We start from the raw sequence: 27,242 nt of genomic DNA, 5'->3' as shown, positions 1-27,242 counted from the left end.
AGGAGCTTGTCTTTTAGTCTCTGGATGGGTTCTGAAAGAAAGAAACGTCTCAAGGCAGCACGGGCATAAAGTAATTGCTCGCTTTACTCGGCTCCGTCAGTTTGTCCATGTTTGTTCTCGGTGGGAGATGTTTGACAGGGTCAGCTTGTTTGCAAAACAAAACATGATGGACAGAAAAAGAATATGGAAAAAACTCAAACAACTGCAGAAGTCATCCCCGCCTGCTTTCTCTCAGGGACTGTGATTCTTTCCCTCATGCAGGATGCTTTATTCTGACTACTGAGATGTTAATGGCCAATGTGCTTCCTTCTTCATTCAAGACATGCATAATTTAACAGAAGGGGGAGAGTTTTAGCTAGGCATCTTAAGCAGACGAACAATAGTTAGTGTCTTGATATGGTGCCATTCATCTTTATCTTTAGAAATGTACCTGTCTTTGATTTCCTTTTGGCAGAAATAGCATGTGCAACTTGGCAAAATAATAAAAAGAACATTGTGTGTTGTTTTGTTTGCATGTGTCATTGTTGGCATGAGGTTGTCATGACTGTGCAGTCTTGTCTGTCTCCTCTCTCTCTCTCTTTCTCTCTCTCTTTCTCGCAAACACACACACACACACACACACACACATGCTCATCCCCATGCACCTGCCTTGGGTATCTATTTCAATGCACCACTGAATGGATGCATTATATTCATCATCGTACATTATTCAGATTTGAATCAGGGTCTGTCAGCTTGCTGGCAATTCAACTTCCAGATTTAATAGCTTGGACAAGAATAGCCTTGACAGCACATTGCTGTGATTCACTGAATTTCTATGGCACGCTGGCCACTGAATGTAACACCATGTTTCATTTTCCTAACTGGTTGTACTCTTTGAAATGTCATTACCCCTGTGACTTCTGCAGTGTTTTCTCTGTTGGTAGTTAATAGCTGCAGTGCCTTTCTTAATCAGTCTGCTGGCTGTTGTGCATGCGAATTCAATCGTAGTCACAGAAAACACAAAGCTGACTCAGGGAAACTGTTTAAGTCCTGAAGGTTCTAGCAGCCCCAGTCATGTTAATCCAGTTTTTGAAATTCAGGCGTGGGGTAGGGGCGTGGGGTGTGTGGCAACAAAGTTGCTCTTATCTTCCCACATTTGTTTCCCTTGCCTCAAGCTTAAGTGCAAGACGAGATTGTTCTGCACTCATAATTGCTGGTTGCTAAAGTTCCCTTCTCATGATTTGATGCACAGCTAATCCAGTTTTCAGGTAGCATGTGCACGAGGCGCAGTTGTTTCACCCAGAGCCACTTGAGTTAAATGTGTCATTTTATCACACAGCAGCTGATAGAGTGCAGTGTCACTCCACATCAAGGTACTTTTAAATCCTCAGTCGCAACGTCATATGCGAAATTCCTACACATTCATAGACTCCCATACACTCGTTCGTGCATGTGCAGATTATCTAAAAGGAACATGTTGTTCTTTTGGCCATATTATGTTTATTCCCACAAGAACACACAGAAAACAGATGACATTCAAGGAATGAAAAAAATGACCTCACTCGAATGACAAATATACTAAGGTGCCAAAATGTCATAGTGAAAATCATTTTTAAAAAAGGCATCAAATTAAATAAAAGAAATTACCCAAAAAATGGGGGGGTTTCTTTTGATGATTTTAAAATTGCACATCATGTGACAGTATACTGTAGACTGAATGTAGAATTAATTAATGTATAATTTGGATGACTAGAAAATACCCTGTTTTTCCTGTTACCTCATCCATGCAAGCTCAAGTGACCTTCAAGGACAAGTCTAAAGTGATATTGTAGGAAATGGCTCTCATAGTTTAAAATTTAAAGGACCATAAAGTATATAATGTGAAACATCTAGGGCTTGTGTGATGGTGGTGAATTTGCAGACTGAATGTGTGTGCTCACTAAAAACATGCCAGATTATAAGGCAAAAGCTGAGTGTGACCTTCAAAGGGGGAAAAGCGATAACTTAGCCAGATGCTAAAGTCACGAAATAAGACATCCTGTTTATATCTTTAGTATATTTAGCTTTAATGCAGCTGAAAATATCAAGGTTGATTATCTGTAAGCTTTTAAAACAAACAAAAAAAAAACATAAAAAGGATACATGGAATATTACATTTTGCTTGAGGAACACTTGAAATTGTCATATATAAAAATCAAGAGCATTTCAAATAGGATTTGAGCTTGAACATTACATATAAGTGTTGAAAGCTATATCTGGATGTTAGTTTTAACTAGAACTGACATGCATTAGCCAGTGGCGGTGGCTAGGTGGGAGGGTAGGGTAGGTCAGTGTGGAGTCCCCTTTATAAAGAAATTGTGCTTTATGTACCAGGGGCTTGAAATGAAAGCTTCATTTGCTGCAGTGGGCAGGGGAATTAAATCTTTAACCAACCATACCGTAGCACATTTATGCAGTTTTGCCAGCATTTGCCTTGTTGTTATTCTTAGTTTAAAAACCTGAAAATGAGTAGAAAATGAGGTACTAGCTGGTTTGTTTTGGGTCAAGGCTCCCAGTGTGTCGAGGACAGAATTAGACACCTATAACGAGAGACAGCACAAACGTGAGGAAAAGTGCGATCAAAGAAAATAACACTGGATTGTGGTTGCCGGCACACATTGCCTTCATAATGTTCTTATTTGTTTGTGCATACTTGAAGACTCTTTCCTTCTAGGTGAGTGAGATTTCTGACGCAGAAGAACAACAGTGACAGAGAAAGGATAATAATCGCCTATATTAAATCAAAAATTGCAGATAACAAGGTTCCATTACCACACAGAAGCTGCTGTCAGACACACGAGCTGAGTTATGAGATTATGTTTTAACGAAGCTGAATTAACACACTCTAAAATGAGAATACTGGATTCATAATAAGCCCATGGTAAGCTGTCATGGCTACCAGTTTCCGCTCAAGTTTACATTATACAACTTGAACTTTCAGAGTTATAGCAGTAAGTGGTCATTATTGTATATAAAAACACAATCTGAACCCCCCCACCTGTAAGTGTAGATATAGATACTGTACATGTGTTTCTCTGTATGTGGACTATTTGTCTACAAAACCAATCTATACTATAGATTGACACTCTAGTAGAGGAATATTGCATGAGTTGGTGGCTGGAGAAATGTCTTTTATCTCTGAGTGCTGCAATGGACCAAGCCGGCCATTGACCAAATGAAACCTTATAATGTCATATGTCTTTATCCATAGTTTTCTGGGCTTTTAGCTGTCAAACCCGTCAGTCAGACAGTCTGTCAGCAAGTGGAAGCTCCTCTAAAGCAGCGGCTGAGCCATTGGTCTCCCCTCTGTCACCCCCTGAAACCCTCTCTTCAATCTCCTCATCTTGGCTCAGTGGATCCTGCTGTGACAGTCGGTTTAAGGGGTCAAAAGTATGCATTTTGGGTTCAGGGCTGAGGAGGGAAAGCTGTGGCAATAACGGCTCCTCGCGAAGTTTAGCCGCCATCTCCTTGGCGCTGCAGGTGGGTGTGTTGGTCTCATAGACATCGTGGAAGTTATTGTAATCTACCTCGTAGAAGCCCTTCTCCAAGGATAGCACTGGAGTGAAGCGGTAACCCCACAGGACCTCAGTGTCCAGGTACGAACTTCTTGCCTGACACGTCATCCCTGCCAAAAGGTAAAGACAGGTGTATGTACACACACAAACATTCACACAAAATGAAAGAGCACACACGACAGTCCGAGGGGTCCATACATGAGAAACCAGAGAGCCAAGCACACACAACCAGAGTGGATAGGTAAGCACACAATGAGATAGAAAGAGGCATAGGGAGAAAGAGCATCAGTTAATTATTCATGGTTACAAAAGAACAGCAAAGACGTGCATACTGTTTTCTCTACACTCCTATCATCAGTCTCCAATCATATAACTAGAGTATTTTTTTAAACACTGAAGTATTTGGCTAGTTTGTTGAGTTTACACATAAAAAAGACTGTATATATTCCATTAGTTGTGTTTTAATAGTAAGCAAATCTGAATAAAAATAGTACACGTCACATGCCAATCTTGTGTGTGCACATGCTTTGATAGTCAAAAGGCAAAACAACTACGCATTGATTAATTTAAATGATAAAGGCACATCTTAACTGCATGTTTGTAGCTTTTGCTCAGTAAAGCATTAAAATATGGTTTAACACTGTGGCTTAACACAGGTGTGTTACTCAAATAGGAATAGTAATAGCTTGGTGTAAGTATAAGACTTGGGAGGCAGCATTCACAATATATTTTATAACAGCATTTCTGCTTGCAAAAGTACCAGTGTAACTGGTAACACTAACAATATATAAATAACATTTCACTAGCAAAATGTTTCACGCTGTCAAACATTTTGCCATTGACATTGACATTTTATGTTTGACAGCGTTTTAGTAGGTAAAGGTGAATGGCTTGGACATGAATTGAGCTGTGGTTTGGGGAAGGCCTCGAAGGGGACTGAAGAGGAAGAATTGAAAAGGGGAGGGACGGTGGGGCACGTAAACAAGATTGAACAGCTTGTAGGACTGGGGGAACCTATATAGATGAGAACCAGAAGGAGCGCGTATGGAGGCGTGGTCCGGCTCGTGAAATTCCGATACTTAATCTCCAACTAAATAGCATTCTTTTTTGATGAGCTAGATCCATGGTCTTGTTATTATACATGGTGGATGTGTGGCACAGCTACTGGAGCAGTGCAACTGTAAAAGTCCCTTTGTGTGTTTTCTTTTATGACAAGTGCAAATGTCTGCTCATGTTTACATATCATTTGTAGGCCTGAGAAAACTGGCTAACCTAAGTCGAACTCTTGCTATCGTTGTCATTAGTTATAACTGTGTTTTTCCTCCAGTGTAGGTAGCTGGTGTGAAATAGCCTTAAAAATGTGAGCTGCAGAAAGTTAGCGGTGCAGTTAATGCGTTCTTGTTAATAAATTAAATATGACCTAAAGCTAAATAGCATCGGAAACCAATAATAAAACAGTATTCCACCATACCTCCTCACTGATAACTTTAAAGCAATTTTAAAATGGAGCATTTCAATATTTAATCGTATAAAGTTGGGCTCAGAGGCTTACATATATTCATCATGGGCATAAATGTCTTGCTAATCTTGGGCTTTTATTGATTTCTTCGAACTTTTCTTTTTCCTGGGTGGAATTTGAACAGCATACATCTTTAATGACTTTACAATACAAACATTAGGTGCACAAGTGTGAATTTTCTCTAATCCACACAGGGACAAAATTGTTCCTACAGGGAACCAAACTAATATTTGGCTAAATGTCCAAATATTGTTGCACTTTAACTGGACATGAGCTTTTTGCATATTTCTGGCTGGATCTTTTCAGCCTAATTCTTTGCAGAATTATTAGAGATTACTTAATTCTTTAGTTTTCCTGGCACATACCTGGCTTTTAAGCAAAGTCTACATATGTTCATGTGGTTGAGGTCAGGGCTTTAGAAAAATAAATTGAGTGTGGATAGTGACACTGATGTTCTAGCAGTTTCCAGTTCATGGCAGACTTGAGACTTAATGGTTCCTGGGTTTATTATGAACATCCTAACCATTTCTCTGTGACAGTTTGGCTCTTCTTTTACGTCTTGGCAAAGGGGTGCCATACCCAAATAACTTATACTTACATAGATTTGTTTGAAATGCTGCTCTTGGAATCTGCAGTTGTTTACTCAATATGCCTTAGGCTTATCAAGTTAAAAGGCATTATATAACCTTCAAGTGTTTGTATAGATTTGAGTCTGTATAGATGTGCTTTTGTCCTTGCATGGAACAGAGAATTCCAAATTGTATGGAAACCTGTCCACGCAATTTGTTTTTCAATAAAGATGTGTGCTGTACAATCATTCCACCCAGGAAAAAAGAACAGTTCAAAGAAATCAGTAAAACCCCAAATTACCATGGCATTCGTGCCCACAGTGAGTGCATATAAACTTCTGACAGCAAAGTAAGTTTCCCCATTTCTCAGTATTCTGTCTGTTTTTATATCAGCAGCTTTGAAAAGTCTGTGACAATTAGCTAATAAGACTTACAGCTTTTAAAATAGCCACAAAATAATCACTGCCACAACTTTCCAAGCTGGAGCAATCATTCACACGCTCGATATGTAGCTGTATATCACTTTAAACTGCAAACATCTGACTTTCCACCGATAACCTTTGAAATAAATAATCTGTATGTATGTAACATCTCCAAAAACATCAAGCATGGGATGAAACTGATATGGTATCTAGTGTGAGAGGAGAGGCTTTTGCACATTTTCTTCAGCTTTCCCTCTGGATATGAGTGGCCTACTTTCCACATTTAACTTGTGAAATATAGCATCTTTCAGTTCCTAATGACAAGAGATTCTATAGTGTATTTTAAGGTTGTTGAAATAGTATTTGATGTGTTTGTTTTAAAGCCCTAGTTTATTACTCTAAATCCATTAAGCTGTTGAATGAAGATCTTTAGTACCTTCTCCTGTTGGCATGTAGTGGTGCACAGGCTTTGTCATAACTGTCACAAAACAATATTTGACTTTATATTGGCCTTGTGGAAGATAGAGACCTCACAGATATAATTACAGTATTTTGCTAATGAATTAATTTAGTCCCTATTGTTGTGATCAGACAGTACTCCCGCCCCCCCTTGTTTATTAGCCATTTTAATAAACAAAGACCCTCCTGATAGCCATGTGTAGATTGTTACTGTAAATTTCATTGTGATACATTATAAATATACAGTAAAAAAAACAACTGATGTTTCTTTTAGGATAATTTGGTTACTTCTGCAGAAGCAGTATCTGGAGATTTCCACAGCTTGTAAAGAGGACTCAGATTTGTTTCAGATTTGTTTCATCCATACAGTGAGTGCAACGAGTACATTTCCTCCAAAACAATGCCACACAAATGTAGTAATCAGGGTGAATTTAAGAAAAAGAATTTTCCAAATGGAAACCATATATTTAATTGGTTTCCATTTGGAGGTGCAACTTTAAGTCTCATGGTATCATGCCTGCTGGAAAATGGAACAGATTCTTTTCCAAAGGAAAAAGGCTACCATGGAAAACTGCCGTCATGGAAAAAGATCATGACCTGTGAGTATACCATGACTTGAAATCCAGGTGGAAATGATTTGTTGAACTTGACATATCCTTACAGTAAGTGACAATGATAGAGCCTAGAACATCATTGACACATAATGTGTTAGTCTCTTCTAGGTGAGTTTGTTTACTACCAATGTGTCCATCGTGCAAATAGTTGTAGTAATCTTGCTAACGGATAAACCATATAAACATTATCATCAAAAAAGTTAAATTGCAAAGGTCAAGTTGAAGGTTGTAACTTGACCATATGTCTTGTCTCTTTTGTTTTTGCCCTCAAGGGTTCCTGTCAGTACACACGTGTCCTCTGATGAACAAAGATGCTGAGGGCTTATCTTGTGACTTTTTTTCTGCTTTTTTTTTGTGGACCGAGGTAAAAACCTCGCGACAATCGACCATCCTTCTTCAATCTGAAAATCTGCTATTAAACATGCTCTAATGAGCTAAACTGCTGATACATAGGCTGCAGGCTTTGTATTGTAAATCAAGAATCAGCCTCTATCAAAGAATCACAAATGATGACCAAACAAACAAATAAATAAACATAAACAATGAAAACTAACCAACTAACTAAATAAAAAAATAAATAAGTAATGACTCCTGAAATGTCCTTCTAAGCTTAGTTATTGTTTGTATTAAACTTTAATGACCCCATCTCAGTGTTTGAAAAGATTATTTGCTTTATATTAATTCTGGCAGCCTACAGTCATATTCACTTTTTTTCTTTTCATTTGTCTCTCTTTTCACCATTTTGAAATCATATTTTTGGGTCCTGCTGCAGATATCGGTTTTATGAATTTTCTTGGAAAGTATAAAACAAAAAACAACAGTGCAGACACCGTTGTTTTCACAAGCAACAATGATGATGATGCAATATTCTTTCTGTATTCTGAGAACTGGCATAAAACAGGGTTTATTTTATATATAAATATTGTGAAGGACACAGGGGACAAACACACTATGTTCAGTTCAGTTTAGAAACACTTCTCATAATGACAGCAAAGTTTGTTGTTAGCAACATAGTGTATATGACTGGGCCTCCATCACAGCAAGTACTAAATAGAATGAAGCATGGTCACGTACAGTGTTAGTTTCCTAATATAAACCATCAAAACTGCATCTGCTGTATGTTGCTGACAACAAACCTTGGTTTTATTGTTTTAAAGTACCGCAGTGAGTGTTTTATGAATGAAGATGCTGTATGACTTTTTTGACCCTTTTTTGACCCACTCTTCTTTATAAAGGTGTATCAGTTCATCAGGGTTTGTGGGCCTGCATTTATGCTCAGCTTTCTTAAGTTCCTGCCACAGGATTTCAGTCAGGTTTAGGTCTTTTCTTTTTCAGCCATTCTGTTTGATTCTGTCTACTTGGGTTCATTGTCCTGTTGCATCACTCAGTTTGGGGCAAGCTTTCACTGTAGGACAGACTGACTCACATTTACCTCTAAAATATTTCAGTATGCAGTACAGTTCATGGTCTACTCAATGACTGCAAGGTGCTCAGGGACTATGAATGCAAAACAAGCCCATATCATTAGCCCTCCACCACCATGCATTACAGTTGGTATAAGGTGTACGTGTGGATATGTTGTGTTTGGTTTTTACCAACATGGTGCTATGCATTATAGCGAAACAGCTTGCTCTTCTTTTTTCAGTTTCTTTGAGCCTTGCACAATCTGACCTTGGAATGAATTTCTTGGGATATCTACTCTTGGGAAGATTGGCAGCTGTCTTGAATGCTTTCCACTTGTGAATGATCTTTCTCACAGGAGATGATCGACTTTATGCCAAATTGACTAGATTTAGGATCATTGCTGTATTGTCGCAGGGCCATTACCTTACAATCTGAATCACCTTGAGGCCACTGTTGTTTTAATTTGGTGCTATATAAGGAAAATCTAACTCAATTGAATGTATTTCCTCCTAACATTGTTTTAACCTGAGTGTTTCAGACCTGACAAATACCTAAAACTCTACCTTTTAGAAGTGGCCACACTTGCTGATGATCACTTTATCAAGTGCATTTAATTAGGAGCATCTAGCTGCTACTTATTCTCTGAGTTTATACGGAAACATCAAGGGTGTACCTTTTATATAAAAGCGTTTCAGAATTTTTGCCATTTTTTTGTTTGAATAAATATTTACACAGTGTAATATATATTTCCTGCTTTGCAGTTCATCTAAGGCACTGTTATTATTTCTTATCATGTCCCAATATGTAAAACTTTAGAATTTAAAGAGGGTGTACTTTCTTTTTACCGTGACCGTACATGTTAAATCTAGAGTCTGACTCAAAGTCACAGCCCGAGTGCAGCCAATGAAAAAATTACAAGCAAGGCACACTTTACTAAATTGAGTGCATAAAAAGTAGTGCATGCACATGTAATACAATTTGCTCCCATGTTTTGATAAATGTTGCCCCACATTTCCATAATTCTTGGCCACAGGATTCATTCCAATGTTTTGATTCTCATTAAAGAAGCCACCCTCCAAAATGGATTATTGGATTGCACTGGACTCTATCTGCGAGCAGCTGTGATGTAATTGAGAAGAGACCTTCTTCAAAAGTGCAACTTTGTAAAGGGATACTTTCCTAAAATCAGTCAAGAGATCAAAAGCGTCCTGTTTGTCACACCACAAAATCTTGTAAAAAAGAAAAAGAAAAAAAAAAGACGAATTTTACATCATAATTATTGTTAGGAAGATAACTAAAACCTCCACTGTAAAGGAGGGTCAGCAAATTGCTGTTTGCAATCATTGAATGACTTCTCTCTCATGCTGTGTTGCACCATAAAAGCTCAAACCAAGGCACCAGTATTCTCATGTCGGGTATGGCTATTTTGAGAAAGATGGATGGATATTTGTTAATTGAGTTAATACAATATGGATTGCATGTTTGAGTCTGCATGCCAATTAATGAAAGAAGACTGAATCATTTATTTGCACTTTGCACACAGTCTCTGTGTGCTCTTCTCATAGCTGACTGCACGGCAATGTTATTTGCCTACATATGGCGTACTTTCATGAAAACTTGATTGTACCTCATTGTCCCCCCCTTTACAACAGGGCAGAGGTGTTTGTGCTGTTGACCAGGGAAGTTTGGATCTGTGCTCTTTCCAGCAAAATATCTGGTGCGGTGACCTCATTTTATGTGGGAGAAAGACTAGCCTGTTGTGCTGGACTTCTCTATAAGCACTTATCACTTATATAGCATTTAACGGGCTCGTTAGTATCTAGATCTATGGATATGTAGGAAATTTTCAACACCTTAGGAAAAATCAACACCTTACCACTTTGGAATTTTCAAATAGGTGTCATAAAACTGTTAAAAAAAGGTTTTATTATTTTATTAAAAGTAATTCCCATTAAGACTTGCTTTATAGAAAAGGGAGTGAGGGAAGCAGGGGTGGCCTATTTTTTGTTTGTTTTTATTAAGGTAAAACCATTCCTTGCTTTCAATTAAATATGAAATTTATAGCTTTTGTTGCATCAGCTAAAGTGAAAGATGATCCAAAGTACAGGCTTGTGTAAGAATCTCATTCAGTTTAAACTTTATTTTAAACTCCAATTTAAATTTGGAATAAAAAGTGTGAACATGATTGCATCATTTTACTCATAAGCTGCTTTTATTTCAGAGAGCCGCCTTTGTTAGTGCAATTACACTTGAAAAGCAAAATGTGGTTTAATATGTCTTGTTTGTGTTTTGCTTTTTTTTTTTTAAACAAATAATGTGGAAGCGCCTCTTGTAAGTGATTTCCAGAGCCTGACTCACCATTATGCTGCACACCACAGGCTACACAGCTAACAAGTAATGGCTGCGAGAGCATGAAGCCAGTTTCACCACCCACGTATGTATCGCTTCCAAAATATATGTGACGACATCCACGTGAGGTCGTACGCAGGATATTTTGTTTATTAATGACTTTTTATTTTCCTAACGACACGTAAAGCCTGGGCCTGAGGTAGCTTTCTTTCTGTCACTGTGTTCTTTCTCACGCACAGAATGAAAGTCTCACATACAAAAAAGGAAGTGGGGGAGGGCTGGTGGATGGTCAGATTAGTTTGTTGCCTAGCGGTCAAGGACAGTGACGGCATAACCCCTGCATGATGCCATGGTCTCTGCCGGTGAAGCGAAAGGTGATTTAATGCCTGAGTCAAGTATCAAGCAGTGTGAGCAGGAAGTGGGATGACTGCTGGTGCTTTGCAGGAAAAAGGAAATAAATAAATAAACAAGATGAAATAGAGCAGAAATGTTCACACGAATGCAAAGCTGTGTCTGGTCATATTAGGTCATTTGATGGTTTGTTAGAATTTTCAAAAAGCCAACTGTGGCATCATCAGACCGCTAATCACTGTGTGTCTCCTTTACTTATGTGAAGTATGATGCGATCCAATAAAGTAAATTAGTAGCATGTATTATTCAATGAATTTAAAATGAGTATATTGTAATTAGTCCTTCAACAAAGGCCATTAAAAAATGCAGGTTAGGCATATAAACAATACTTGATTTAGCCAAAGCCACAGGAACAAATTAGACTGACAAATGAACAGCTATCTATGGGCCGTGTTTTTGCAAATCCCTTCAGTGGCACATGGACATCATAATCTTTCATATTTTTTTTCTTGTGTTGAACTTGTGGCCTTGACTGCAGTTTTAAGCTGGGAAATACAAGCTTTCTGGAACTTTACAGAAACACCTGATCATCTCTGCCCCATTAATGTAACCAGCCTGCAGCACTTTTCAGGACTGCTTGGTTTTTACCAAAAACACACGCCATCATTGCAGGTAGGTACGCTTCATTGAATTGAAAATAAACAGTATCAAAGGCAAAACTTTGAAGTAGCAACAGTAGAGATGCCGGTACAGATAAACATTTGTAAAGAGGTTTTAGAGTTTATTTGTCTGCCTCGGTTGAAGGAAGAAATATTTAGTTTTGCAGTTATAGATTAAATAAAAGAACAGTCAACAACTGTTGTGGAATTAAGAAAATATACATTTCAAACAATTTATTGACTCTAAACTGACCCATATAGAATAGGAAAGATCTTTCATGCATTATTATTAGGTTTTACTTAGTATCTCTGTCTTTCCGTCAATTACACCATTTCCAATCAGCAGCGCTTACTGGCAGGCTCACCTTTCTACAATATATTCTTCCAGGCAAACCTCTTTCGCCTCTCCATCCATTTATCCATCCTAGCTCACTGCTTGCAACATTTCCTCATCTCTTTTTTTTTGATTTATCCTCATTTGTATGCCCTCCCATACTTTCTTTACCCCTTCCTGATAATCTTACCCCCTTCATACCTGTGGCCTCCACCATTCCCTCAAGAATAACCACAATCTCGAACTCCTCCTTTTCCATTTGCGCCAGGGACATTTCCCAGAAGGGGCTCTTCTCATTTATTTCATGAGAGATGATGAGTGGTGAGACCAAGAACAGCCGGTCATCCCCTGTGTCAAAGCCAATGTTGATGTCAGTCTGGTTGAGCGGGATGAACTCCCCCTCTTTGGTCTGCTGTGAGCGGATCAGCTTTGCTCGAATCGATGCCTCCACAATGTGAGAGTTCCTCAGGTCGCCCACCCGAAACATCAGGCACATCTTGTTATCTCGCACCGATATGACAGCGTTGTGTGAGAACATGAGGGTCTCAGCACGGTTCTTTGGCTGTGAAATCTTAACAAACATGCAGCCCACCATCATGGCATTGACAATGGAACCCAAGATGGCCTGCACCAAAAGTAGTATAATACCTTCAGGGCATTTTTCGGTGATTACACGATAACCATACCCAATGGTGGTCTCCGTTTCAATGGAGAAGAGGAAGGCTGAGACAAAACTATTAAGGTTCTCCACACAGGGGGTCCAGCCCTCCTCGTCACCATGCACTAGATCCCCACGGATGAGTGCGATCAGCCACCAAAGAAACCCAAAGAAGAGCCAGTTGACTACATAGACCAGTGTGAAAATAAAGAAACTAAGACGCCAGCGTAGGTCCACCAGCGTAGTGAACAAGTCACTGAGGTAACGGTAGGTCTCTTGAACGTTTCCATGATGAACGTTGCATTTACCATCCTTTTGCACGTATCGCTGACGTGGCTTCTTCACTGGGTCGGCTATCAGGTGGGTTCGCTCTGTAGAGATCTGAGGCTCCCTCAAATGTTTGGGAAGCTTCTTCACCTATGTGAAAGAAAAAAGACAGAGAGTTCCAAAGTAAGGAAAAGAAAGACAGTCAAAGAAATTAGGCATGAAAAGACAGAATAAGAGGAATATTTTACCCACAATGATTTTACCCACTGAAGAATTTGTTAGGTATAGTGTGCTGGAAGATGTATGTGTTAACTATTACTGCAGTATGGGATTTTCTATCAGGTTTTGCTAAGCCACACTAGAGGTGAGGGAGAGAAGATAAGCGAGGCAAATCAAATTAAGAGCCGTTATAAAGTCACTTTGTAGATGTCTATGTATACACAGAGGGCAAAAAAGAAACAGAGAGTAAGGACACAACAAGAACACAAGGACACTCAAGCCTTTGTCTATGTTGGCCCAGCTCCAGCGAGGCAATCTGGCTCCACAACTGTGCCCTGCCTTCCTCCCTGTCCCTTGTGTTCTTTTGCACTCTATGGAACATTTGCAACCTCGGATAAGAACAGATCTACCACCATCCTTTAAAAGACCCTTTAAAAGACCCTGAAAAAACTGATGTATAACTAAAGAATCACCTTACACTTGTAGGCATTATTATAATATCATATTTTGTTGAGTTTATTTATGGTTAGAAAAGGCAATGCTTCACAATGTAGCTATAAATTCAAACATGATTTGGAAAAAAATGTTTTTTTGGCCTCCCTCTTACACAAATAAATACATAAAATACCAACATACACCAAAGACAATGTTTTAAGGGACCTTTCAGAAAAGCACAAGGACTCTTTATTGAGACACTGACGCTGTCAGATCTCAGTTGGTACATGAAATGATTGTGTCAAGACAAGACAACGATTGTGTCTCTTTCTGCTAATCTTACACCTGCAAACCATTTCTCCCCACAGCCACACGTTCATCAACAGGAAAGTTACATCCATCATAGGGATGATCATTATCGTAGTTTAGTTGGAGAACAGCACAGTGTGAGCCACAAACAGTGTCCTTTTTGGTGCCTTTGATTGTAATGCCTGAAAAATAAAACCTGCTGGATTTTTATTTTAATTTTCAAATAATTTTACTGTGTCTGCTGCTTTTTAACTGCAGCTGTGCTAGGTCACATCTATATACTATTGATTTTCTAGATATAGATTTAATGTAATCCGTTTTTAAGGACCATTTCGAAAAAGAAAAACTGAAAGACTATTCTTATTGATCTGCATTGCAATTAGTGGCTTGATGACCGTGCGTTCACTAAATGTCAATGCGGTTCCTTATTACAGACCATAGTCAGGGAAAATGCATCAAACAGTCATGCAGAATGCAGTCGGCACACCGCTTTTTAAGGTAATGCTTTAAGCATTTCTTCTCTACTGACAAGGTGACTTGACGTATGGCCTTGTTTTCTCGAGTTGTTAAATGCTACTACAGAGGTTTTCAATGAAAGACAGCCAAAACAGGCCTTTTCATTTCCACTCTTTGAGCTGGGTTAATTGAGTGATAGATGAAGACATCACAGCTAGTGCTGCCCAAACTCCAGCCTTTGTAGTCAATACTGTCCCTGGGGGTGATGGCCCTTAAAACAAATTCATTAGCTGTCTCTGTTTGGCACTAGTAAGTACTGGGGGTTTTCTCTCACTGAGCCTTGCCAGACAAGGTTGAGTAAGCTGCATAAGTTTCAATCAGCTTGGAAATTCAGGATGGATAACAACTCCACTAGTTATTTGGGATGGCTGTTTTTTGGTCATTATCTTCACCGCCAGGTAAACTGAATTAAACAATTATTTAAACTACTAAAAAAATTACACTTTGGTAGCCTTAATTCATGTCCATAGTACTTATTTTATCTATTCAATAATTCTACAGCATATCTACTTTATAGGGTAGATAAGATCTATATACCTTAAGCATTTCCATAATTTTTTTTGAAAATGTCAAATTGCTTTGTTTTCAATGTCAGATCTTTCCATACTAATCATTCTTATCTTCTCTCTATATATCTCTCATCTATTTTTCTACCCCTGCTTTCCCAAAAACGAGGTCTCACCTCCACTCTCTCATATAGTTTCTCTAGCATTTCACATTTAGTCTCTCCCAGTTGTTTAAATATAAAGTAATACAGATTGGGCAAAATACAGTGTGTGTACTGTGCGAATACCTGTGCAGGGGTGACGCCTATCTCCATGTTGTGGTCCATTAGGACTCGGGAATCTCCTGCCATCCTCAGCTGGAGCTAACCTGTCGAAAATGAAAAAGTGCTTCATGGGATTTGTTATACTAAACATATTTCCCTGGTATTTGAAGTACCAGAATGGGCATTTGTTTATTAAAATAAACCAATGCGACAAACAATAAAAGGTCATAGCTATGTTACTGAAAGAGTACATACTGCATTGTAGGTGCAATCTCAGGCTTTTTACATTTCAACCCCTAGGTATTGCATTACAGATACAGGTATTGCGTGAACACATTGCATTTAGTTGCATCCATTACTGAAGCTGATTTGGTCCGTGTGCAACTGTAGCAAGATTTGGGTGCTTTGGAAAATATGTTGGTCATAACTTTTGCAGACAGGATTTGTAGGAGCAGCCAGTGGTTTAAGGCTGTCTGGTTTGTGTTCACAGGATCTCGACTCTGCTTTTTGTGGATTGTTGACCTCCAGCTTACACTGGCAGTTTTCCTTAGCACCTCCAGATCTGAGGCAATGGTTTTAAGCTAAAAAAAAAAATGGTAGGTTCCAGACTGGGAAGGAGTTGTTGCACCAATAAAGTATCTCAGGCCTGGTTCAAAGGAGGGATGAGGGTCCAGCTTGAAGTTAAGAGGTGGACTGGTGAGAATGAGAGGTGAGTTGAGTGAGTGTTGATTTGCTGTTTCTTCTTCACTCTTTTTTTTTCACTAACTGTGTTTTTACACCATTCTGAATTTAATCATTAGTTATTATTAATCGCTGGCTCTCCTTCACAGCATGTCTTATGTCCTGTCTCCCTTCCCTCACAATCAACTGGTCATGGCAGATGGCTGCACCTTACTGAACCTTGTTTCTTCCTGTTAAGAGGTAGTTTTTCCTTCCCGCTGTTGCCAAGTGCTTTCTTTATGGTTTTCTCTGTATTATTGTAGGGTCTTTACCTTGCAACATAAAGTACCTTGAGACAACTGTTGTTGTGATTTGGCGCCATATAAATAAAATCTAATTAAAACTGAATTAAACCACGTCTACAACATATACGTAGAAAATGAAAGAATAACATTGCCCATGAAAGTGCACTCTTTTACAAAACAGAGTCAATAAAACAAACTTCAAAAGGTTTCTAGGTTCACTCTTGGATCTCAGTAATTCAGGAAGTACTCAAAATAGAGATGGCACATTGAAAGGAGCCAGTTTGGGCAACAGCATGCTTCCTGGACACTTCTTAAGGCGAGGTGTTTTGAGCACCCAAAACACTTTGTCTGAAGAGGATAAACTTAGGAGCTCATGTCTCATCTGGCCTGGGAGCCAGTGGCTGCTTAGAAAGAAGGTGTGTCTCTGCTCAGACTGCTTCTCCAAGACCAGGACCCAGATAAGCAGAAAATGGATGAATGGCTTTGAAATCGCATGAATTTGTCATTATGTCAGGGTTTGCCAGATGGTATATTAAGACGTCACAGAAAGCTATAAGGTTAAAAAAGGTCAAGCCATTGCAGTTGTAATTGTTGCAATATATTTTTTAAAAAGTCTATATAAAGATTTTTTTTATGGAGGCATTTCCAGGGATGTACTTGTGGGGAGAAATTACTGTTATGGCAGCTTGACTTTGCTGTGTAGAAGCAAAAGTAAGCTTATTTTTGAAGACAACAAAAGACATTCAAAATATAAAGGCACAAAAAGTCTTTATTTTTACCCCTGTTTAACTGCTTGTTAACCCAAATATCTAACCAACAAATCACAAGACAGCAGCTCAATGTATTTAGGAATGCAGACATGGCCAAGACATTCAGCTAAAGTTCAAACTGTGTCAGAAATGAGGAAGAAAGGTGATTTATGTGAATCTGAATGTGAGACAGCTGCTGACCTGCTAGGATTTTTCCCATTTTTCCTGGCCTTTTTGTTTTTATAATGGTCAGTAAAACACAAAATATCCAGTTAGTGGCAGTTCACTGGCAGAAAATGTCTTGCTGATATTAGAGGTCAGTGGAAAATGACCAAATGCTGACAGGGAGACAACAATAACTGAAAAACAAAGCAAAAAAACAAACAAACCAAACACTCATTACAACTAAGTTATGGAGAAGAGCGTCTCTGAATGCACAACATGAAGCAGATTGACTACAGCAGCAGAAGACCACACAGGTCCCAATTATGTCATCAAAATGAGGCTACATTAGAAAATGCGTCTAGTTGTACCAGTTAAGTAATGCAGCCCATCTGAGTATTGTTGCTGACCATGTTATCCCTTTATGACCACAGTGTACCCATCTTCTGGAGCCACAAAACTCCAGTCACCTCAAACTGGTTTCTTGAATGACATTGAGTTGAGCCTTAATCAGTGAGAACACAGCCATATGTATTTATTAGTATTTAGCTCAGAAAACTGCTGTACCTGATCACCGCCAAAAAGAGCTAGCATCATGGCCGCACACTGCTAGTTAATGAACACAGCACACTGCCAAACTAGAGCACTGAACGTGCCAAAATGTTTGCTGACAGTGTAGTTTACATGTTTTACCAATAACTGTACTGGCAATGCACTATCTGCATGTAGCAAGTCAAGCATGAATATTTTTTCACGGTTATGTTTTGGTATACACAGCGCAGGGAACACTTGAGGTCAAGACTGAATCACAAGACAGGATGTGAGCATTTGTTACATAAACCTAACCACACTGAGGATATCAGCTGTGAGGCTGAGCATTTCCATGAATTCAGTTTCTTGTAAACTAGGTTTGACAAAGCAAATCATTTGTAGATTATTTTATGCACAAAATAATGCACACAAACGGAGGACGTGAGGGCAAAAGTCAGCACCTGAACAACCCTGATGTGCTCACTTAATTTTATTTCCAGTTCAGACTCATGAAGTAAATATTAAATATTTGACTATAACCACCCTGCCAAACAAGACCTAAGTAAGGGATTAGCTGACCTCATCACATGGGAGGTGACCCAGTGCCCAACGCTGACCAATTTGCCTGGATGATGAGGCTCAGCTGCACATTTTATTTTAATGATGTCATTTTCCCAAAGAGCAGGCTCCTCATCGCCATCGTTGCCAGTTCTTGTGACTGCGTGTACCCACTCGCACACACCGCTCTCTCGATAAAAAACAAAACAACAACAACAAAAAACCCCGAACACTGCTTTCACTCATCATCCTGCCCATTAAATTTAATGATTATTCTCTTAATCAGTTAGTGGCTGAGAAATAAACACCTTCAGCTGTTTCCTTCCCTTTACATTCATTCCAATATAAAATGAGCATACATATTATCTTTGTGGTTGTTTTTAGCACAACTGAAGCCAGTAGGTGATGTGCTGTGACAGTCTCCAGTGCAGTGTGATGCGGTTTTAAAGAGTTTTTCCTCTGCTGTTGAGTTGTATGACAAAACAGGTATTTTTAAACATCTGTTGTGTGAGGTCCAAAGTGACAGGGAAAGTAGAAAGGGAACACTTTGAACGTCTCCTGAATGATGTGGGATTTAATTACTGCCACTACTATAATTTTAGAGGGAAGTGGTGTGTGTGTGGGGTTTCAGATAAAGCCCTAGTTTTGGAAGCAATCTTACTACACCTTTGGAGCCCCAAAAGAGGCAATTAATTTATAGAGCCCCTGGGTGTTATTTGAAAATCTGATACTTTTAATTTGCTCAAAGAACAAGGGATACACGGGGCCTTGAAAGTAACCAAGCAAAGGAACAGTAAATTACCTTTGTGGCTCGTTCTTGACCTTAACAACACCTGACATTTCTTTGCCATCTGTCTTTGATGTTACTCTATTTGATCACTGACAAACGAGGGGAGGGAATACAAAAGCGAGCACAGGGGAAGTGAGAGGACCACGTCACAAACCAGATCCACACAGGAATGTAGTGTTGACAATGATCGTCCAAAGCAAAGGGCAGAGTGACGTGACAGGCATCTGAGCAGAGAAAACACAGACAGACAGACAGACAGCAGAGGTGCGCACAAAGCTTTCAGCATAACTTGCTGAATACATTGCAGGGGTTGCAAGGTCTCACTTTCTGACTCATTTTTTTTAGGTTCTCCCATGAATTAAACATGATTCCCCAGAGATTTGTGAACTCCAGACCCGTGTGCGCTTTCAGAAAGGCTGTAATTGCAGTGTCTGCTCGCAGTTGCAGATTCAACAAGCCCGAATGAGAAGTGTTCGAAATGGATACCAGCTGGGGTGTTTTATCTCAGCGCTTTAAGAGGGTAACAAGCATTTATCTTGTTACCCGAAGAGTGACAGGATGCTTTGGTTGAATTGTGTTTGTGTCCTGATAACAAGAGCACTCATCTATTGTGTTTAAAGCCAAGAGGTACTAGTAAACCAGGCAACTTGCCTCCTAAGGGATATCTACACTACATATATTTCCCTTATTTGCTGACACCGCGTGCTATAAACAATTATCCGTACAGAGCGCAGCAAAATGTGCTTTGTTCTCCTTCTAACCTGTAGCAAGCACTATAATTTCCCCTCAGGGGCTGACTGGTACTGAATAGCACTTGCTTTGTGATTTAATTTCCTACATTTTCTTGAACTTCAGAAACTTGTATTGTCAGCTTTGTGAAGTAAGAGCGAGCTTGTAACTGAGCTAAGAGAGGTTTGTATCAATACTAATCATCAACATGCAAATAAAGCCCTTGAATCAGATCCAGTCCTGAATTATAATTCTTACTTGATCAACTGTTTGGTTCAGTAATCCCCCAATTTCTTCTTTATTTCACATTATGTGGAGATTATCGATTGTGCTTTCCTTATTTCCTGTCGGAAAGCTTTGCAATTGTGCTTATTTTGGAAATGCTGACGCTGACGCTCGCCCCAGTCAGGAATAACTTTCAGGATCCAAAATAAAATATAAAATCTGCAGTATTTTTAATACAAATAAAACAGCATGCATTTTTAGTGACTTCACACTAGACTTTTACCTGACAGTGGTGCTTCATTTCACCATTCCTCATTGACCTTTCTGCTGAGCATGACAGAGTTACAAATGGCAGCAAGATATGCAGCAAACACAGCAGTATCCCTTAGTTCAACGGTAAAAACAGGACTATTAGCGGGATCTCATCCATAGATTTTGAGCTCATGGATGAGTGTTTTCTGTTGTTTCATCAAAAAAAAGAAAGACAAATGGTGCTGATAGTGAGAAAAAAAACAAAAACACAGGCTGAGGATGAAGAATAAGAAAAAAATTGAATAAAAAGAAAAGAAAGACAAATGGTGCTGATAGTGAGAAAAAAAACAAAAACACAGGCTGAGGATGAAGAATAAGAAAAAAATTGAATAAAAAGAAAAGAAAGGCAGATGTTGCTAATTTTGTGAAGATGTTTTTAGGATTATCTTAAGACATTAAGACGTCAGCTAGATTTAGGTTTACCAGTCCCTCCATGTTAAAGATATCTGCACTGGTAGAGTCTTTCTACAGGAGCACAAGAGCTTTGTATTTGCTTGACTGTCCACGCTCCACTCCTCCCTTCAGTCATGGTTACTGGACCTGTCATGATTATCCAAGGCTAAGACTGGCCCATAAAATAACATGGCTTCATCCCTATCTCTGCTCACTTATGACACTTTGAGGTCGGGCAGGTCAAATGACTAAAAATGTCCCCAGCTAGTTTGTCTCCAGGCTCTGCAAACACATACACGCACACACACGAACTTACCAACTTACCATGTACCATTTTCCCATTATGCCCGATAGTGAGCTGAGTGTATCCAGTTGTGCCCTTCCTTCGAATGACCTTCTCTGGAGTGACACTGCTGCACCAAGACATTCCATTCACACTGGAGAAATAATTTTCCTAATGATTCATCCCACTCTCTCACACACACATCCTTTGCATCACACCTTCCTTGATTGAGTCTTTTCACTACTGTACAGTTTTTACAAAAAATTCACCAAAGCCAAAAATGTCAGTCTTCCACTAAGATGAGCACCTTTACAAAAGAAAAAGTGATGGCCATTTCGCATTGCTGCTGAAGTGGGAGTCGATGGGATTAAAACCCAACACCTACTGGAGCCAAATCGCACCCTCTTCAACCATGCTGGCCTGAAGTGTGAGAGACGTGATGGAAACAGAAGTGAGATGTGTGAGGCAGAGAGGTGGATATGCTCCCTAACACCCCCTAACTTCTTCTGTGCAGTCTATAAATTGGACCCACTGATACAAATTCTCTGCATCCAAAATCAGTCCTAGTGTACTGCGTGTTGCTTATTAATCCTCTGCCTCATCTAACTGTAGAGGACAGAACAGGAGGGGAAGATGAGGTGAAGTGAGGCCACAAGCATGGTAGGGGTGGGGCTGCAGAGCCGGGCAGCACATGGAGAATGGTGGAAGAGCCAAAGGTCATGATCTGGATCAGAATTCATAACATGCTTCACTGTGTCCCCGTGCTTGTCCCTTTGAGGATGCTCCTTCTCCATAGTCAGCACATACTAAGTCAGAATGAAATGAGATTAGGGTCTGTCAGTTGCATGTTAAAAAACAAAAAACAAAACAAACCCAAACCTTATTCTGGTGTGTTGGGTATAGCAGCAGAGTAACAAGGTCTCTGCTCAGTTTTTTGCTGACGTGTCCTTCAGCGGAAAGCTCAAACCTCTGTTTCTGACAGCAGATGACATGCTGTGAGTGAGTCCAATCTGCATAAATGTGAAGCAAGTTGGTGTCGAAGCAAAAAGCAGAGCAATCTTGAAAACATTCTTTCAAAAGATGTCAAATTAAAAAAGAACATGGTGTCACTCCACAGGCCTTAACCGTGCAGCACGTTGCTCTTGCATCTCTGCTAATGAATGGTAAATGTACGGGGATCCATCATCTTCCTCTTGGTGATGGATGCTCACATCCCATGCATAAAACCTGATAAAAATCACCCTGATCCAATAGAGCTGAGCCAAGGTGTATTTACATTTTCATCCTTTTTGACGTTATTATTGTAATTTTTTTTCGAGTGCTCAAAATTAAGTATGTGCACAAGCAGTATGCGCTCTTCTGTATAAAAAGCGGTATTTATCACGATGCTGATTAATGCGCATTGTTCTTACGAAAAGAGAAAGGAAAAAAACGGGGTTACACAATATGGATCGAATTTAGTCAAGCTGTCATTGTGTCTGCAAATGATATTCATGGGCATTTGTTATACTGGCCAAACAAAATAGCAGACTGGTGCATTTCAGACTAAACAACATCCAATTCTGCCAGCATGTCTGAAGACGGATATTTACAAGTACATGCACCATGTAAATGTCCCACAATGCAATTGCCCTTGTGTGATTTAGCTAACTGGCCTGGCCTGAAATGTTATCCACTGGATATGAGACATCAATGCACATCTCCCGCAGACTGCAATGCCTGACAAAGGCAGCCATGTGCATAGTGCAAGCATTCTCCCTTAACATAGCTCAGTAAGCCAGAAAGGCTAAGTTCGAAATAAAGTATAGTGCAAGCAATAACCTGCTGCTAACAGAAAGGAGCGCGACCCATCATGAACATGTCCATTTAACCTGGAAATGTGACAATTTTTCACATTTTTTAAAATGTAGCCAGTGACAGATTACATTTTACAGTCCTGTTGTTAAAGAGGTAGCTTTGCAGCATTAGTTTTTAATCCTCTCACACCACCTGGACAGCATATGTTACTGGAAAGCTCACTGAGGGATGTTCAGGGCAAAGTGTCCTGAAACAACCAACAATTTTTAAAAGATTTCTTGGCAATTACACACGTACAGAACAACACTGCATCAAGCTACAAGATCCCTAAAGCAGTTTTTTTCCCATTCATGATGGGTAACCCTAGGTATATGTAGAAGTGTAGACATGCTTTAATGTTTTTTGTGTTAGTATAGGTGTGCTGGACAAAAAGACAACCATGACACAAAGCAGTGATCCCTGAAGCAGTCATCTCATTACCAAACACAGGGTGAAGGTTTATTTGTGTTGTGTGTAGGCTGGAGCAGCAGCAGCAGCAGTCTCATGCACTCTATCAACTTTGTGTGTGACGAGACTATAGAGAAAACGCACGCTCTGTGAAGTTGTGGCAGAAGCAGAGAGTGTGCCATGCTATAAATCTGCTACATAAGCATTGTAGGTGCCACTTTAACATACATTGGACAAGCACCAATTTCCATTGGTTGCAGATTTACGAGGGCATAAACAGAGTGATTGATCTTCCTGAGGGAAAGACTAGATTATTTAAGAAATTGTATTCAGCACATCTGGCTCTTGCAAGTAACACAAGCATCAGATTGCTTGCATGTACAGCTCACAGAGTGGCGGGGCTTTGAATTATAGACAGTAGTTTATCAAGAGCACAAGCTAAAACTGAAGGAGAATTTATAGATGGCAACTAGTTCAGGAGGGCTGCATAAATAAGGCATCTTTATGTAGATCTATCAAAAAAAAAGATACTGTAATTCTGAGCTGCACTCGGAGATGGATGCACATTTTCCAGGGCGTGTAATACTAAAAAAAAAGAAAAAAAGAAAAGATGCAAAAAGCAAAAGAAAGACAGACAAAATCTTCACAGCTGGCTAATCTCTTGACACAAATGTGCCACTGTGGTATTAGAGAATCGCGGATGTGGTTTTCTCCCCATCCCCTTGAGACACACAGTCTTAACAAAATAAACACATCCAATTAATTATTCACACTGTCTTGTCTTTTGAGAGTCTCTTTAGATCCTGCTGAGCATTATTCCTGCCCTTTGCCCTGTTTTGTCCACTTGTTAGGGAGATCTGAACATGGGCTTAGTAGGAGGGGGGAATGAGGTGCACAGCCATGAATTACAGTTGCAATGATAGCCCTATAAGGTCAAAGGCCTATCTATCAAAAAGCATTACATCACAGCAGTTCACACTTTCCATTTGCAGCCTTGAAATAGCAAATCACCGTTCAAGCAGATGCGAGAAGGGTCACGGTGAATTGCAGTGATTAAAAGTAACGTCGAGTGTGGCAAATAAGCAGGTTTTTGTTGCAAATTTCGGCATTAGGATATCACCCCGGGCTTTCCCTTTTTCTGGGTTTGAGTTTGAGTGATGTGTAAAAATGTGGTTAATGATCAGAGCATAGACAGCTTCGGCTTTAGTATTCCTCCACATTAAAAAATCATGATCGAGTCTGCACATTGCCTTGACACCGTCTTCCCGATGTGCCTTGATGAGACGATACCAGGACAGACAGGAGCTTTAGAGATCAATTAATGTGGCCATTAAGCCCGCTGCAATGTCATCAAAGTTTTACAGCAGCAACTCTTGAGATGTGTCTCCCACAGAGTCCGCCATACAGTAAGGGAGGTTGGGGAAAAAAAGTGGGGTGCATGAGACATTAAAGCGAGCAGCTGTATAATCTCCAGGCCAGAAAAGAGGAATTATTTTCTCTTAACACTTTTGATGCAGTCTGCAATATTCATGCCACCAGCTATCACGACCCAGTGTCCTTTGCTTCATCTCCAACTTTTATAGAATGTAAAAAAAGAAACATGTAAAGCCCAAACATGCTGCGCTGCATGTCGGACGTGCGAGACCCCCTCCTCTACACACACACGCACACAGTCACGCTTACAGTAACACACAGATGCACGTTCACTTTAGGTTCGCTGCTGCGCTTGTAAAACTCCTGCATTGTACTGAGAGAACTACAGCACGGAGCCCAAATAGGCACAAACAGTAGAAGTGTTGACAGGCTTTTCTCTGCTTGCGTCAGAGATATTCAATGCCTTTTTGATTATCCTGCCCCCTGCAATGAGGGGATGCATAGTGATGATCTATATATCACTGCAGTGACATAGGATTGGGGGTGGGGGTAAAGGGGGGGGGAGTGCAAGATGTGGTGATAAAGGTTATTGCTGAAGTACCGTAAACATTTTTCTTTTCCCGGTCGCTTCCTCTTGAATTAGCTTACATCTTCTGTTTTTATCGGCCATTGCATTTGCTGTTTCTAAATATTGGATATTGGATTCTCACAGTTTTGGATTTCTCCTTGTAGTAATGCACTTTTTTTTATTTGTCCATTCTCAAACAAATAATGCTGTCATGCTATGCCATTCGCAGTCAAACTGAGAGAAGACAGCTTGGACGTGGTGCCACGGTCGTATCATGCATCAATGGCTTTAAAAACCTCCCCTCTCCTCTTTTGCCTTCCTCTCCCTGTCTCTTCCTCTGCTTTTTTTTCCCTCCTCCATCGGCGGTGAACGAGGCTTACCTTCAGGTCTCTGCAGGAGTAGCTGGCGGGCTCCCTTCGAGGCATTTCACAGCGGCTCTTCTCCCCAGGACTGCACGCTCCTTTCCTGGCTTTGTTCAATAAACAACAGCCCTCCTGCCTCCCTCCTGCCACCCAGCTCCTTCTGCTCTTCACCACTCTCTATCTACTCCTGTGTGAGAGGGGGGTCTGTCTGTGCTTGTGTGTGAGGGAAAGAGGGAGTGAGAGAGAGAGAGCTAGAGGTAGAGTGGATGCGATAGGAGATGGGAAGGATGTTAATATGCATGTGTTTTTTTTTCCTGTCTATTTTTCCTGTTCCTGTCTTCTCACTTCGACTGAGATTGTACTCTCCGTCTCTCGGGATTTGTCCTTTATTGGAGTGTATGTGTTTATGCCTGTTTGCACAGAGCATCAGTTTCAGTGTGTGTGTGTGTGTGTGTGTGTGTGTGTGTGTGTGTGTATACATCTACCACATGGTTCCTTTTTTATCTGCTGCATAGGCAGAGAGAAATAGACTCAGAAAAGTCAAGTACAGTGAGAGGGAGGCAAAGTCAGATGAGGGTGGTGTATGTGTGTGTGTGTTTGGCTGCAGACAGGGAAAGAGCAGTCATGTACAGTAGTGTGGTATAATCAATTGCTCTAGAACTGCAGTTGAAAAAACACCCTGAGGGGTTGAGAGAGACATAAAAAAGTAGAAACAGTGAAAAGAGATCTCATATGAAAAATAGCCAGAGCAAGACAAATAAGAGCTGAAAAGGGAAAAAAGAACCAAAACATACGAGACAGAGGTGAAGGAGGTGCTAAAAAGAGTGAAAGGGACCCTTTGGACCTAGAATTTCAGTTTTCAAGTCACACACTAGCACCTAACGTAGAATAAAGGATGCCTGTATAAACCAAACTGAAACTATAGTCTCATGCAGTCACATCACTGCATGGTGGTCACTGAGCTCATGGGGCAATGATCAGTGTGGAGTTTATTCAAATACATCCATGTAGATATTCATTGATGATATTTCAAATTTTGTTACCAGGGTAATATGTACACAAAATATGATACTCATTAGGCTGCGGGCAGAGAGGTGGATGCTTGACACTGAGATGTTATTAGCATGACATACAGAAAACTGAATGTGCGCTCTCCACTTAACAGACGAGGAAAGATGAAAATGAGAGCAGAGAGAAAGAAAGATAAGGAGATGATGATAAGCAGGGGAGGAGCAACAGAAGCAGCTATTACCAGAAAGGCTCTTCTCATACATCCTACATTAAGTTTGGGAGGATATTTATGACTCTGCAGCCCCCCCCCCCCCCTTTTTTTTCTGCACATCACCCCCCACCCACCGCTTCCTGTCACCAGGATAGACTCTTGTTTTTTTTCCCAGGATTCACCGACTGGGGAAGCGATGACAGCGGATTATGGGACATCAATGAGCGAAGCTGCAATAATGAGGAACTTGGGATTTGGCCGAGGGTTATGAGTTCTGGACCGTACTCAGGGATAGCGGCGCTAAGCTCGACGGTGATAATGAAATGTTGGTGATTTTAATTGTAATAATTCAGGTCCTTCAGCAACAGCTGTGCCGATCCCGGGTG

At 40.1% G+C, this 27,242-nt stretch overlaps 1 protein-coding gene across 1 annotated transcript; it reads right to left on the bottom strand.

Annotated features, from left to right (window-relative positions):
• Positions 1–1,517: 1,517 nt before the first annotated feature.
• On the bottom strand, positions 1,518–25,875 carry kcnj5 (potassium inwardly rectifying channel subfamily J member 5). Its single transcript, XM_063493523.1, has 4 exons — positions 25,653–25,875; positions 15,414–15,493; positions 12,418–13,291; positions 1,518–3,646 (listed from the first exon to the last, which is right to left on the bottom strand). The coding sequence occupies exons 2-4, from the start codon at positions 15,474–15,476 to the stop codon at positions 3,261–3,263; spliced, it is 1,323 nt and encodes a 440-aa protein (XP_063349593.1). The 5' UTR covers positions 15,477–15,493; positions 25,653–25,875; the 3' UTR covers positions 1,518–3,260.
• Positions 25,876–27,242: the final 1,367 nt, after the last annotated feature.

The sequence above is a fragment of the Pelmatolapia mariae genome, linkage group LG14 (genome assembly GCF_036321145.2).
Source record: "Pelmatolapia mariae isolate MD_Pm_ZW linkage group LG14, Pm_UMD_F_2, whole genome shotgun sequence".
In the NCBI taxonomy this organism is placed as follows: Eukaryota; Metazoa; Chordata; class Actinopteri; order Cichliformes; family Cichlidae; genus Pelmatolapia; species Pelmatolapia mariae.
This window is presented reverse-complemented; position numbering and strand designations above follow the sequence as displayed.

What these genes read in the sequence shown, in the direction of transcription:
- kcnj5 (XM_063493523.1), bottom strand. Translation starts at nt 15,476, where the DNA reads ATGGCAGGAGATTCCCGAGTCCTAATGGACCACAACATGGAGATAGGC. An exon ending in TAGGCGTCACCCCTGCACAG is followed by an intron (nt 13,292 to 15,413) that starts GTATTCGCACAG and finishes TCTTTCACATAG; the next exon opens with GTGAAGAAGCTTCCCAAACA. An exon ending in GGGAATGGTGGAGGCCACAG is followed by an intron (nt 3,647 to 12,417) that starts GTATGAAGGGGG and finishes ACCTTTTGGCAG; the next exon opens with GGATGACGTGTCAGGCAAGA.